Here is a 14,898-nt window from a genome sequence, read left to right on the forward strand (position 1 = left end):
GGGTGTGTGTGTGTTTCACCTATCTTTTTTGGCTTAGTAACTGAATGAGTCAGGCGTGGGGGCACACACCTGTAATCCTAGCACTCTGGGAGACTGAGGCAGGAGGATCAAGTTCAAACTCATTTTAGACAATGTAAGGATTTTGTGAGATGCCAGCCTGACCTCAAATTCAAAAGGGTGCTGGATTCAATCACTAGTACTGAAAAACTGAAGAACAGATTGACCATCTTCACCCAAGACAGAAACCTCAGGTGGTCTTGGGACCGTTTATATCCTCCAAATAAACAGAGCCAAACAGCCTTAAGGTTTTGCTATTTGTTTTGTGTGTGTTTTGAGACAAGGTATCACTACTATGCAGTGCTGGGAAGCCTTGAACTCTTCTGCTATTCTCCTGCCTCAGCCTCCCTAGTGCTGGGATTAGGAGCCCCTTGTTGCCGTAGTGGCTCCCCCAATCCTCTTGTGCTTCAATCATTTTTGCACAGATATCTTGCCGGACTTGCTAACTTTTTCATTTGTTTACTTCCACTTCTTGTTTGAGGTGACTTCCTAGAAAACCAGAGTTCAGCAAACAATTAGCAGAGGTCGACTGTGCAACAGGGAGAGTGTGTTGGCACAGGATGACAAGAACTTCTCTATGGGTGGAATGCTTGGTTTTAGTGGTGGACGTATATTTTTTTAAAAAATCAGAAAAACTAATAGATCAAAAACCTTGTCGGCTGCCTTCTGTCTTCAGCATATATTCCAAGTTATTTGGTGCCTGATTTCCCAACAAAAACCTTTCTGCATTAATTATGTGACCACGTTGGGTCTCTCCTCACCTGCCCTGGGGGCTCTCCCCAGGGCAGCCCCAATCTGCCCTGGCCTAGAGCAGGATGGGAAAGCACCCAGGGCATTCTGAGCACAAATGGGTTGCAGAGGCCTTGGGTGCTGAGATCTTTCAAGGGCTGGAGGAACAAGTCAGGAGCAACCCTAGAGCCCTGGGGTTTAAGAACAATCTGCTGAAGCTGTGGTTTAGGGATTAGAAGGCTGCCACTACCACCACTGTGTTGCATCTCACCCACAAAACTGAAGGCTAGGTGTTGGGATGCTGGTCCTGTCACCGGCAAGCAGGTCTCCCTTATGTTCCCCGTTTTAAAGTGGTAGGGGTGGGCCACAGGGCCTTAAGCATGCTAAACCCACCCCAGCCTCTCATCAGCACCCAAAATGGTAGGAAGATGGCTCCACCTCCTGCTACCTGCCCACAGGAACCTAGCTGAAAGGGAGCCCAGCAGTCTTCATTTTAGCCTCTGCAGTGAAGGTCAGATGTTAAAAGAATGTGGCAATCAAGTGCCAAGTGACAGCACCCAAAGTAGATACAAAACATAAGAGTAGCGGACAGCTTGAAGCGGACTGGCCTTGACAAAGAGGTCAAGCCAGCTAAAGGTGACAGAACACAGGGAAGCCCAGAGGACAAGAAGTAACACCACAAATGGGAGCTTTCAGGAAAATGCTCTGCCAATGACCAGCGGTGGCCATGTGTGAGTGCAGTAGGTCAAGGGGCAAAGGCAATGAAAAGCCTGCCAGAGAGCATCAAAGGAAACTGGGAGAGAAAGACTAGAGAGATGCAGAGGCATGTCCAACAACTGGACGGCTAGAACAGGGGCTGCAAATCACATCTGGAGTTAGATCAATGGTGACAATGCTTTGGGAACACGGGACACAAGGCACTTCAGTTTTCTCCTTTCTTCAACAGGTTTATTGCCTTTTAAGAAAATTTTTGTAAAATATAAATACAAAGGCAGAGAATTTACTTACAAAGTTAAAACACAGATTTCAAACATAAACACACAATTCAGAAAATTTTAGTTTTATGTACATTTTCAAGCAACCTCAACATATTATGTTAGTTTTCAATATTTTACAGGGTACAGAAAAAAATAGCTCAAAGTCTTCTTTAAATAAGAGCATAAAATGTTTAAACATATAAACAATCCGGTTTGATGCGTGAAAACTAATTTCACAGCTTTAAATTAGGATATAAAAGTTTCATACAATTAGTTGTTGTGTGTGGATATGGTTTGAATTTATATTACACACTACTGGATTACATCCAGTAGCCTCTACCTGGCCCGAGCAGGTACTCTGTAAACAAAACATAAAGGTACAACATCACCAAGTGCCTTCACCCAATCTGCTCCCCCAAACCAACCACACGGCCCTGACCACACATTACAGTTATGGCCTCTGTCACCAGAGCTTTGTATGAAATTGAGTCCAAGTGTGGAGTTCCTTTTGTTTTTGTCCTTAAAAAAGAAAGACATGTTCCGAGTAAAAACAAACATACATATCTGAAAGCATGTGTGGGTTGAAAAGTAAAGTAACATTATAACAACTTTGTAAAAACTGACTTAAAAGTTTAAAAAGAAAAGAACAGGTTTCTAAGTCCTTCTGACTGGAGTAATTTCTCTTATATAAAGAAGAGATCTTTTCATATGTAATAGTGTCCTTTCTTTACAGAAATAGTCGTGTTATGACACATATGCACAAGGATTAACACTATTATAACACACTGTACATCGGCTCCGGCGCTCACCAGTAGTCGTCTGAGACCATGTCGCTGGGGTGCAGCCACTCCACTGAGGAGCCCAGCAGGGTCTGCAGCTCGTTGGTGAACTCCACCAGGTCCAGCAGCTCCTTGCTTTCGGGATTGAAGGCCTCCAGGTCTTTGGAGCAGGAGAACAAGAGACTTGCAGAAACTTGCCGGTACAACTCTGCCTCTGCAATGGTGACGATTTCTACGTTTGGAAAATTGCAGCGGAATATTCGGGAGGACATTTTTAATTTTTTAAGCACGTCTGAGAGCAGTAACCAGTTTCGCGGCCTGCAGAAACAGAAAAACAAGTGGTTGGGGTTCCTGGCAATATGAAAAAAAAGCACTTCCAACTATCTATCACCTAGCTCTGCCGGACTAGTTCCTCCCAGCGAGGTGGGCCAGTTCCCCTTTCATCTGCCACCCTGCCTCCTCTGACCCTGGTCCCCGCCTGGGAGCTCTGCATGTGGTGGCTGATTTTGGCGAGACATCTAGGAGGGAGGACCTGTGTGATGAGGCCTCACTGAGTCTACCAGCAGGGAAAGTCCTGCTCACCCAGCTTCAGCCGAGACTCAGCCTGTACCTCAAGGGCTCTGTGACCAGTGGGGTTAGAAAGTCTCCCCCAACCTCCACCTCTCCTCAAAGGCTCAGCAGCAGAGCACTGGACCCAAGGGCGAGTTTCCTTTCTACCACCACCACCACCCACCAATTCTTTGCTTGGCGACACTTGGCGGGGCGGGGGTTGATACCAGGGATGAAACCCAGGGCCTTTCACATGCTAGTCAAGTGCTCTACTTTACCACTGAGCTATGTCCCTGTACTTCCCCGGATCTAAGTTTCCTAGACTGGCCTTGAATTTGGAATCTTCTTCCTACCTCAGCCTCTTAAATTCTGGGATTACAGGTTTGTACTCCTGTTCCGTTTTAACAACTGTCCACCTTTTCCATGGTGCTGGGTGTAAACCCAGAGCCTCCCAAATGCTAGATGAGTGCTCTACCACTGAGCTTTATCCCAGCCTTTCATTTTATTTCGAGACAGGGTTTTCTAACTTTCCCAGTTTGGCCTTGAACTTGAGATCTCCTGTCTTGAGTATCCTGAGTAGCTAGGATTGCAGGTGTGAGCCACTGTGCCTGGCCTGCAGTGACACTTGAGGAGGAAGGTGCAGCTGGGCATGGTGGTGTGCATGTGTAATGTCAGCCCTCAGGAGGCTGTAGCAGGAGAATTGCTGTGAGTTGGGCCAGCCTGGGCTACAGAGCAAGTTCAAGGGAGCCTGAACTACACAGCAAGATCCTGTCTCAAAACACCAAAAAAGAACGAAGCAAGGTGCTATATTCCTCACATGTAATCTGCCACGCTTTATGATTTCATTATTTATAATAGTATACATGTTCACAACTCATCAAACACCTTTGTTAAACATGTGGCAAAGCACGGGACCTGGGCTACATAGTGAGTTCAAGGTCTTACATAGCAAGACTGTTTCAAAAAAGATCCCAAATGTCTCATGTGGGGACTGTCCTATTCCTACATGAGAAGTGAAACTTAGTGCTGTTCCGGACACCTCACATGCCTGAGAAGGCCACTTTGAATGTGTAGCCCCCTTTCTGGAATGCATCTGCATTATGCGAGGTCAGTGGACCTATAAGAATCCACCCACTCATCCTTAACTGCTTCTGGGGTTTTCTAACTCCTGCCAGCCCCGGAACAGCTCTGCTAGTTTTCAACCACCTGACAGTCATGCTCACCCCTGAGCGACTGACACTTGGATGTTGTAACATGGCAAGAGAGGGCTTTCAGAAAACTCAAATTCAAACATATCGCTGTAGGAATCATCATCGTCCTGGTCTTCCGGTCCTGGAGGGTTTGCTAAAACTTCATATCCACTTTCATCATCTGGCTCTAATGTAGGGCAGAGGGGAGAGGAATCAGTGAGCTACAGCAATACTTCAGATGTCAATAAATCAATAAATATTTCCCAATTGAGTCAGATTCTAGTGCCCACCCCCGGCCTCATAAAGCATAGGAGACAATGCTTGAACCCCCTCGCTTCCCACTGAGCTTAGAACAATGCTGCTCACCACACACAGAGCTGCCATAGAAATCCCAAGAGCCTCCGGAGTCATCCTCGCTGCGACCCTGTAGGTCATTTAAATAATCTGCAGAGAATTGGAGGAAAAAAAAAAGCAATATAAAACCTATTGTCAAGTATAAAAGGCTGGGTTCCAGGACATCTTTCCTGTACATTCAGGACTCATTGGCCTGTCTGTTCTTGCCGTCCCCATCCTGTGCATCACTGGTGCAATTCTCTGAAGCTCTGTTCCCTGTAGTTTTAGACCCAAACTGTCCACAGCCCACCTGTCTTCCTGAGGGACAGACCCACCAAAATGGAGCTGGACTAGCAAGTTAGGAGCCTTTTCAGCCTTCACATGCAAAAGTAAAGTAGCTTTCTATTTATGTATCTCTTCTTTGATAAACTAAGCTGTTTGTCTCAGTAAGTGCCACTTAAGGTAAACAAGGGTGAGTCACATGGTGTTAGTGGCATTCTTTGGCACTAAGTGTTCAATAAGGAATTTAACTGCAGGTGCCTGACACTTGAGAAAACCTTGTGCTTCTGCTTTAGGGATCTCATAATGCCTCGGGCTTAAAAGATGGGTTACCTTATGACCAATTACCAAGCAATCTAAATGATTCCATGTATGGGAGGCTCGAGTCATTTTACCAACGCTCATTATGTAAACCCAGACCCATCTTAAGTGAAAACTGCATTTGTAGAAAATAGAAACAATTCTACAAAACCTTTTAAAAATTAGGGTAAAGAGGAAAATTTTTAAACTCTAGCCTTTTAGGGGCTGGGGATTTAGCTCAGTGGCATAAGCGCCTGCCTTGTAAGCAGGCAGTTGTAAGTTCGATCCCCGGTACCGATAAAAAGGAAAAAGACAAAAAAACAAAAACAAAAAAACTCTAGCCTTTTGATCTGTGCCCCGTCACCTCTCAGTAGAAATAATCTAGACATCATCTCAGCTTCTCTCTCCCTTTTGTGCTGCTGGAACCCGGGGCCTTCAGCACTCGAGGCCAGCGCTCTTATTTCTAAGCCACACTCCCAGTCCAATCTAGCTTGTGGAATAAAGGCACTCTTTAAACTTTGTCATACCTGTTAGAAACTTTTCCATGAGCTCGCTGTGTGTCATTTTCATGATAGTTCTACCTGAGTACGTAGCCAAAGTAGGGTCAGCACCATAGGAAAGAAGCAAGCGGACAATTTCCAAGTGGTCATTCTCCACAGCATCATGCAGAGGCCTGTGTAGAGGTGCAACCCATTAACTCTTTGCAGATCACCCCTGCCCCTCAGAAGTTGATCTTCCTGGGTGCAGTGTTACCACCACTGCAGACAAGGACACTGAGGCACAACAAATGGTCTAAGGTCAAGCAGAGTCATGCTGTTACTTCAACATCTAATTCTTTACAGGGCCAGTTGAGAGGCTACTTCAGATCTGATACTCAAATGCGTCTATCTTAACCCTAGGCCTAAGGAGAAACTCAAGTCTAAAACAAAAATGTTTTCAATGAACCTAAATGGTGAGAGATCATGTGAAAATAACTTACAGGGTTTAAAAACCATTCCATTGCTATGGAAGTCAATACAATGAGCAACTATTATACCATGGAGAGGGGGTTGCCCGTTTTCAACACACAATGAGGCAGGGGGGTGGGAGTGCTCACAGCCCATCCTGAAGGAGTCCTGCTTATAACACATGACAGACCCCACAGGGTGCATGAAGCCCTGCCTCCTGGCAGCACCCCCTTCCACAGCCAAGAAATGTCTGTGCTGACTCAGACCCCAATAAAATGAGGTCAAGGACAGGCTGAGTGAGGGCCTGGAGTGTGGGTGGTGACAGCAGGGCCTGCAGAACCACTGGAAGAGGGACAGGTGGTCCTCTGTCTGTCTTATAGGGCCTTTTGGTCACCACAGTAGTGGTTTTATAGATGGTGGTACACAGTCCAGGGTCTTAAAAGGCAACATGCCCGAGCACTCATGCAGTCCTTGACATCTTCAGAGGCTTTGGTCCACAGAAGAACTGCAGGATGGGCCAAGACTGGGAAAGTTATGTCTAAATCTACCAGAAAGGTCTGTGACTCAATTCTAGAACTAAATCAATTCAATTCACTCTTAATTTTTTCTGGGATTTCCACACACACAAGTCATGGCCTATACCCCAACAGGACCAGGGTAAGAGCAAGACACCCCACTGACCTGGTTCCATCCTGGGCACTGCAGTTGACATCAGCGCCATACTCGAGGAGGTGTCGAACAATATTGAGCCATCCCCTAGCACAAGCCTCATGCAGGGCACAGTAACCTGCATTGTCACGATGATTGACATCACAAATCTTGTTCTCCAGGCAATATAAGACCACTTCCTGTGGGAAGGGAACAAGGAAATGCCACTGGATCAGCACTCATAGGGGCCACATAAAGGAATCTTCTTAAGACGTCTAAGACACATGCATGCCTGGAGGCCTGAGAGAATCCGCAGTGGTTTGGTGATGGAGACAGTGTTGTCAGAGGCTTTGCAGCCCAGTTGGTGACAGATTGAAACCTATCTCTGCAGCACTAGCTGCCTGGCCCTAGAACAGTAATCCGACAAGCCCACACCTCCCCTGGAGGAACAATGGGGAGCCTGCAAAGGACTGTGAAGAAGGTGTCAACAGGTCACAAAAACTCTTTGCTTAGTGCCTGGCCCAGGGCAGATGGAGAGCTTCAAGGTGCACGGGCACTCTCATTTGATCAGGCTGCCCCTACATAGTAGTGTATGACACAGCCTAGACGAACAGGAAGGACGACCAAGGTGGAGGAAGACACAGGGTGAGCAGGAGAACATCCCTCAACCCAGGAGGTCAGCTGAGGATTCAAGTCCCTGGGAAAGACCAAGTGGTGGACACAGTGCTGTGAGGAGAGCTCAGGAGAAGGCACAGGCCTGTAACCCCAGCGACACGCCAAATTCGAGGCCAGTCATAGCAGTTTAGGGAGCTCCTGTCTCAAAATAAAAAATACAATGACAATGAGCTGGTGCCTAGCATGTGCAAGGCCCTGGGTTCAAACTCAGCACTTGCAAATACGAGGTGGATGGTAAGGTGGGGTATGCTTTTCACCAGGAAAAGGACAGAGGGATGGAGGGTGCTTCACATGTGCAAGGCCCTGGATTTCATCCAGTACCACAAAAAAAGTACCAAAGAATCCACACAATGGCCTCAAATCCTCCCCACCACTTTTTCACCTGACTTTCTACCCCACTCCAGGCTGAATCAATATAATATTCTCATATTTGCCTAAGTTAATAGTGAGAATCCGACAGACCACATACGGTAGGCCTACACATTTCGGAAACAAAATAAAACAAGTTTCTCCTTTCCTCTTTGCAGAACATGTTCTGTGTCAACAGTCTGCATAAGAATCAGTTATTAATCTTCTTCTTTGGTATGTTAAAATATTAATACGAACTGTTCCCAGTAAGCATAGCAGTAATTTATTCAATGTTTTATTACCTTGATTAAGAAAGTTTTTAAACACATAGAATAGTATCTGCCACCAGAAAACAGGCTACACTGTTTTTCTACAAGTCATGCCCAGAAGAAAGCTGCCAGCCTTCAACAGGAGTGGGGGGCTGCAGGTGACTGAACACAGGATCCCTTGGGAAAGGGAGGCCCCCTGTGGGTCACAGTGGGCCTCCCTTCCTGGCAACTCATCTGTGAGACCTGAAACAGGCCTCATTCTGGCCACCCAGAGATTTGAGGCGCGTCTGAAAAACTTCTCATGCCCTTTTCTGGGACAGGTCAGTGCGAGGCACACATCTCCCTGGTGCTAACCAGAATATTCCACATGTCCCTCAGTGAACCCTTGGGCTGTGCACACTGGTAAACCTGGCACTCATGCCCTGTTGCTTCGGGCCACCGCTGCAGCTCCCTTTCGAAACAAGGGCAGCAAGAGAGAAGGCATGCCCACAGAAGCATTTCTTCCTTCAGGTCCTAACCTGCCAGAAAGCCCACAATCCTTTGAGCTCCCAGGCCACCTGCCCGGAGCACTGGTATCCAGGATACAGCATGAAGCCGCTGCTCTTTTAGCAGGCCCTCACGAGCCAGCCTCGAGTGGACGGCTGCAAGCTAATGAGTTGTGTGCCCCAGCCAGAGAGAGGCCCGGTCATGTGACTCTGGGATCAACTCTGAGCACCACCGACTGCTGTGCATAGATCAATTTACTCGGATCCCGGCGGCCTGCCTGGTGTCCTCTCTACTCAGGGTTTATTTGTTCTGACAATTATGGCCTTCACCTGGAAACCTTCATCACTTCTAGGGCTGATTTGAGGGAATGCAGAAACAAAATGATGTCGAGGCGGAAGGGTACGTCAACTCTTTTCCTGCAGCATGGCAGGAAAGGTGGCAGTAACCCAACCACCAGTAGGCTCACCTACCGGCCACTATGGCCCACTCCAACTCAACGCTGTCCATCCCCCAGGAGAGTAGCCTCCTGTATCTCTCTCTGATGGCTGAGGGAGGAAGGAGGAAGGGAGGGAAGGGAGAGGGAGAGGAAGGAAGATGGTGGTGTTCTCAAGAGTTGCTTGCTCAGGGAAGCGAGGCCCACAGTGGTCAACTCCAGGTTCAATTAGCAGAAGTGCCAGACCTCTCACTTGAATCCTGTGGTACCTGGTCCTCTGGGAAGACTCAAAAGACCCAATAGAGGACCTCCAGCTAGAGGCTGAGAGCAAGCTGTGAGCAGTGTACCCTAGACTGACTCTCTACAAGGGTCATGTGGGCCGGTGACACTCTCCTTGCTGGGGTAGAGACAGGGATGCTTAAATATGGTGACCGCTGTCACCAACAACAAAGAATGGCAAAGATAACAAACATGCCTACCTGACACATTTCTTGGTTGATTTTTCTATGCCAGAAACAGTAGCAACTGAAGGACAGCCCACCCACTCCCAAACAAAATCAAACTGTTTTTGTTGGACAATTCTCTGTTAAGCAGCTATAAGCTGAATGCCATTAACCGCAAAATGTAACCATAAAGGCCATAAACTCGACATTGTTAATTAATTAAATGCCTCATTAACTTTTTTAAAAACATGATTTATTCAATTCATAGAAAATTTAACCATCATCACTAAATGTACAAGCATGTGGTTGCATGTTGGCATTTTCCCCTCAGAAACAGAAGCAGCAGGGGCAGGTTGATGGACCCAGCCTTTCACGTTGTCTATTTGAGACCCGTCTGAAGAGAGAGGGATGTTTCTAAACCTCAGGAATCAGATAAGCACAAAACAAAGCTCAGACAGCCTTTTGATTGCAAGTGATGTCTTTACCATAACAGGAAGCAAGGGCAAAGACTAACTTCTGGAAAACTCTCCCAAAGCCGTGCGTTCAAATGGCACCTTATTCAGGAAAAGCAAACTGTCCTTTCACTTTACACAGTTTCGACTGCCACATCTGATTTCCACACTGAAAGTGACAGTTGAAGGAAAACAACGAATGTCCTTATATAAAAACTCCTGAGGCTGTGATAAGTCTGAGAGCATAACAAGTATAGATCATCTTATTTATCTACTCCTTGGTTTAGGCCTCAGACCCACTGCCTATAAGAAAACTGTTCTGCAGAGGACACATAAGGGCCTTTTAACCTGTGAGGTCACAAAGGGTTGAGACTGGTAGAAATGATACCAAGATCCAAGGCCAGGCCAGAAGCCTGTGGCCCCTCAAGAGGGAGCTGCTCACTCGATGCACAAGTCCCTAGTCAGTGGCAATCGGCCCTACTGGCTGATGGAAGCCCTGACTCCTTGCATCTCCTCTGTCTACCCAGTGTTGGTCTGTTCACAGGGTATGGGAATGGAATTGGGTGCCACCTGCATTAAAATCACAGGGAAGCAAGCTAATTACCAAATCCTTCCAGAGACTTCTCTCCAATATCATCCAGAGAGACACCAAGAGACATAGTTCAATCCATGGCACACATGACCCAAACACTTTGTTAGTGGTTTAAAAATGGTCCCAGAGGTGACAGCCAGCACCCAACTTCAGACCCAAGTGCCCAATGGCTAGCATTGGGGTCAGGGTAAGGGAGCTGGCCACCTTGTACTCCTTCTGGGCTCCATGCTGAGCATGCAGAGCCACATTTTCTTCTCACCCTTCAGCTCCCAGAGGACTGATACCAGCATAAAAAATGCCTCGGCTCTGCAGGCTATGACATCACAATTCCAACCAAAGAGTGTGTGGTGGGGTTGCTGGGGCAAGGGAGCAATATATCTCCAGGAGGGCTTATACGGTAGAAAAGAGCCGCTCCAATGGGAGCCAGTCCTGGGGAGAGGGTGGGGGTAGGTGGCGAGGCTGGGCTTGAGTCTTTTTTTTTTTTTTTTTGAAGTTTTTTTTTTTGTCTTTTTTGTTTTTATCAGTACCAGGGATCGAACTCACGACTGCCTGCTTGCAAGGCAGGCGCTTATGCCGCTGAGCTAAATCCCCAGCCCCTGCTTTGGAGTCATTTTGCTGCATCATATGCCCAGCTCACTTAACCCCCAGACTCAGTTCCCTCATCTGAAAGCAGGACACCAATTACTATTACACACAGATGAAGAGTGAAATCAATCACTCTGGACCATATAGCCTACAAGAGGCACACAGTCCAGCAGTAGGTGTGAGCTATAGGGACCATGCAAAGCTCGGAGCTACCTTGCCCTCTCTCAGCAAGAGCACCCCAGCAGTGCCTTCCAAACCCCTCCACCTGCAATAGCACAGACATGCGAAGAAATAGTGCTTACTGCTCCTCTCCCCCTGGCTAATCAGAATCTAAGCAGATGCATTCAAATTCCCCCAGTCGCCCATCGCTAAGTCAGACTTTATCAGAGATAAGTGAGCAAGCCTGAAGGAGGACACAGCAGCCTACCTGTCTGGACACGAACTGACCACCAGAGAGGCCTTTCTTTTTGCGGAACACTGAATGAGCCACTAGAGAGCAGTGGGAGCAGGGCTGACACAAACATCGTGCTGGATAGAAGCAGAGCTGGAGAGTCGGGCTCTGCTCCCCAATCCCCAACTACCACCCCCCAGGCCCCAGCCAGGGTGGCTGGCAGCTTTGGCAGCCTTGGTACTCTTAGGGCACAGCTCCTGGGACGCTCACCTCATAGCCCAGCCGGGCCGCTCGCTGCAGCAAGGTCTCGCCGGCGTTCTTATTGACAATAAGTCTCCGAGCTTCTGGTGGCATGGGGCGGGACTGGGTAGCCTCCTGAGGGGAGCTTGCTCGTGGCAGCTGTGTGGACTGCGAGGCTGGTACCAATGGTTGTAAGCGGTCAAAGGGCTTCGGTTCCTGCTTAGCAGGTGACAGATCATAGTCTGAACTGGGCTCAGGCCGCTTTCGGAATCTCCGGACAGTCACCTGTCAAAGACCAGGCAGCACACCACAGTTAAGGCTGTGTTCCTTCCAACACCAGTTTCCTCTTCTCTTCCCTCAGTGACACTTTGCGGCGGGGGGTGGGGTGGGTGGTGTTTGGCTGACAAAAGGGGGAGGGGGGGTTATTCTTACTATAGTTTGACACTTTCAAACATGCCCCTGGAGGAAGGACATGAATGGGCACATGGGGGCGGACCCAGGGAAAGGAGAGCTTTGGGCTCCGGAAACAGCCTCGTGGGGGTTGTGGGGGGGAGGTACCTTGCCATCGGTGTTCTCCACGTAGTAGTCCCCTGTCAGGGGCAGACTGCGCCTGGGCTCCTGAGGTAACAAGTGCTTGGTTTTGCACAGTCTCTTCCCGGATGGCTTCTCACTGCTGTCGGTGTATTTCTGCGGCAGGGAGGCAGCCTGGCAATCCTCTTCTTCGTCTGTGCACAGCACATCTGTCTTCTGGCTTTCTTTAATTTTCTGCTGTTTGGCAGGCTGCCTTGAGGCTGGCGTGCAGCTTGGCTGAGTCTGCTTTTTGCCGCTTGCATTGGTGGATGAAAGGCTCTTCATGGGCGGAGAGCCGGCGAACACAGGCAAGCCTAAATGCGGCGGGGGGCGGGCGGGTGGAGGAGGGGGAGACAGAGCAGGCGTTACACAGTTGTAGCCAGTGCAGGAAGAAAAGCCCATTGTTAGCCCTGATCACTGGAGCGGCTTCAGTTTTTAAAGATATACCAATTATGTTTTCAAAGCATTAATATTTTAATTATCCCACATTCAAATGGCAAATAGGTTAACCCACAAAATGCCAAGTGGCAAGTTTCTCCAAAGGGCCAAGGCTAATGGACCAAAGCTAGCTCTCCGGCTCTCCCACCCCCACCCGCTGGGCCAGGGTGGACTTGGTGACGGAGAGGCAGTCTGGGCTGGAAGTAGGAAGGAAGTGGGGAGGGCACAGGCAAGGGGGTGGCAAAGACAGCATGGGAACTCTGCCTGCCACATCCTAGTCAACTTCTGTGGCCCAGGTCTGCAGGAGCCCCATGGGCGGCCAAGGGGTGGCCTCTGCATACCTTGTTCATTGTCACTGGATTTGAGGGACTCTTCTGACCAGCCTCTGTTGCCTTTGGCCTCTGCCTTTTTCCTGCTGGCTTTCTCCTCCGTGAGGTTATTCCCCTGGGCTGTGACCTCAGGTTGAGCTGCCTGGGCCACTTCCTTCCTGCTTTGGCGGCCAGGTTTGCTCTCTGCGGCTGACACCTGCTGCTCCCACCGTTCTCTAAGGTGCAGCAAGTGGCGTTGTTTTTTAGGATGGAGCCCTGTTAATTCAATGCACACCTTCAGGTTGGTCAGCTCACTATAATGTGGGTCTTCTAAGTGGTTAGAGGAACTGTTTGTCATTTCCCTCTCAGGCCAGTCATCTAATGGAGAAATAACTACAAATTAATCAAAAAGCCCCCTGGTGGGGAGAACAAACTGTCTTACACATCACTAATGGGGTGGGGGAAGGAAGGGATGTGGTTGTTGTCTCCGCTGGCGCAGGCCACCTGTTTGTCTTTGGCCATCTCTGGGCCTGGGTGCCTACATCCGGCTCTGGGGGAAAGGAGGTGGAGCAGCTTCCCGAAGATCCAGGGTGACAGTAGGGGGTGGGGGTAGGAATGGCAAAGCTCTGCTACTGTGCCCGCTGCTCCCTCCCGAGCCTGTCTACAGGCATCGTGCCACACACCCACATGCACAGGCCTCCCGAGCAGGCAGCTGAAGCTGGCCAGGCTCACCTTTAGAGACCCGTCTTCGCTTGGCTTTCAGCAGAGGGTCCTCTGGTAGTTCTTCCACAGTGGTCTCAGTGTGGCTGCTGTCACCTGAGACTTTGCGCTTCCTATCCAGCCGGAGGGTGGGGCTGTGCGGCATGTCTGCAGCCGCCTCCTGCTCAGCGGGCGGCTCGCTCACAGGCTGCCTCTCCACGAAGTACTTCTCCACAGGAAGATCTTTGTCCTCCGGGGCTTCAAAGGGATCGTGCTTGTTTCCAACACTGTACTCGCCTACAGGGAGGGGAGACAGGAATACAGAACTGAAGGTCCAAGGTCCAGAGAAGGCCGATTACGGAAGCAAGCGGGACTGCTATGCCCAAGAGAGACCCTTCTCCGGAGATAGGGGTCTTCTCACTTTGGAGGCAGAGCCCTGGGAAGCAGCACTGTCCAAGGGAAGGACATGACTGATGCCATCAGCAAGCACCATGGAAAGCGAGTTTATGCCATACTCCTGTTTCCTTTGTGCTGGGGGCATGAGGGGCCCAATAAGAAGGGGTGACACGGCCTCTAATTACTGCTTCAAAAGCACTTTTCTCTCTTTTTTTCCTTGACAGTTCTGGGGATTGAACCTAAGGTTCCACATATGTTAGGCAAGCACACTACCAGTGATTTCTGTCCTCGGTCCTTGAAAGCACTCTTGCCTCTCTCGGCAGCAAGATCAACCCAGCCAGAATGGACCACAAATCTCTCTGGGAATGTTTGCTGAGATCATTATTTAGAAATACATGAAAGGAGTAAAGAAACCGAATACCCGCCTTTAAATGCCATCCACAGAAAGGATGCTTACTTGGGTCAACAGGGGAGATGATGGAAGAAAGGGGGACCAGAAGTAGCAATGACCAAAGCAGGCCCAGGTCCTCAATGGCAGGAGGAAGCTGGGAGAGGGGACTGTACAACTCGGGCATGGGCTCCCAACACACGGACAAGTTCAGAGAAGTTTCAGGGCCTCGAGCTAATGGCCGACAAGGGAATACCCATGGCTGAATCAAGGGATTGCTCTCACTTCCTGTCCCAAGTTAGCAGCCCCCAAGGACATCCTGGTTATTCTACCAGGCACTCCTCCCTCCTTACAAGCGTCTAAAACAACTCCATCTTTTTCTAACCCTATGTATCTT

The 14,898-nt window shown here is 48.9% G+C and overlaps 1 protein-coding gene across 10 annotated transcripts in view; it reads right to left on the reverse strand.

Moving 5' to 3' along the window:
* Nucleotides 1–1,712: 1,712 nt before the first annotated feature.
* Nucleotides 1,713–14,898, reverse strand: part of Bcor (BCL6 corepressor) — a 127,187-nt gene continuing 114,001 nt past the window's right edge. For 8 of the 10 annotated variants that reach the window (XM_013151967.3, XM_013151966.3, XM_063245707.1 and 5 more), the window contains 9 exons: nt 13,751–14,014; nt 13,052–13,396; nt 12,261–12,586; nt 11,733–11,987; nt 6,822–6,988; nt 5,721–5,866; nt 4,648–4,725; nt 4,315–4,468; nt 1,713–2,860 (listed from right to left, as the gene is read on the reverse strand). In XM_013151967.3, coding sequence (XP_013007421.1) covers nt 2,569–2,860; nt 4,315–4,468; nt 4,648–4,725; nt 5,721–5,866; nt 6,822–6,988; nt 11,733–11,987; nt 12,261–12,586; nt 13,052–13,396; nt 13,751–14,014 — 2,027 coding nt within the window. In that variant the 3' untranslated portion in view covers nt 1,713–2,568. The remainder of the gene's footprint in view (nt 2,861–4,314; nt 4,469–4,647; nt 4,726–5,720; nt 5,867–6,821; nt 6,989–11,732; nt 11,988–12,260; nt 12,587–13,051; nt 13,397–13,750; nt 14,015–14,898) is intronic. The other 2 variants (XM_003469369.5, XM_003469368.5) reach the window with 1 other exon arrangement.

The sequence above is a fragment of the Cavia porcellus genome, unplaced genomic scaffold, assembly GCF_034190915.1.
Source record: "Cavia porcellus strain 051 isolate PalLab524CR breed Dunkin Hartley unplaced genomic scaffold, mCavPor4.1 scaffold_3, whole genome shotgun sequence".
NCBI classification, from domain to species: domain Eukaryota; kingdom Metazoa; phylum Chordata; class Mammalia; order Rodentia; family Caviidae; genus Cavia; species Cavia porcellus.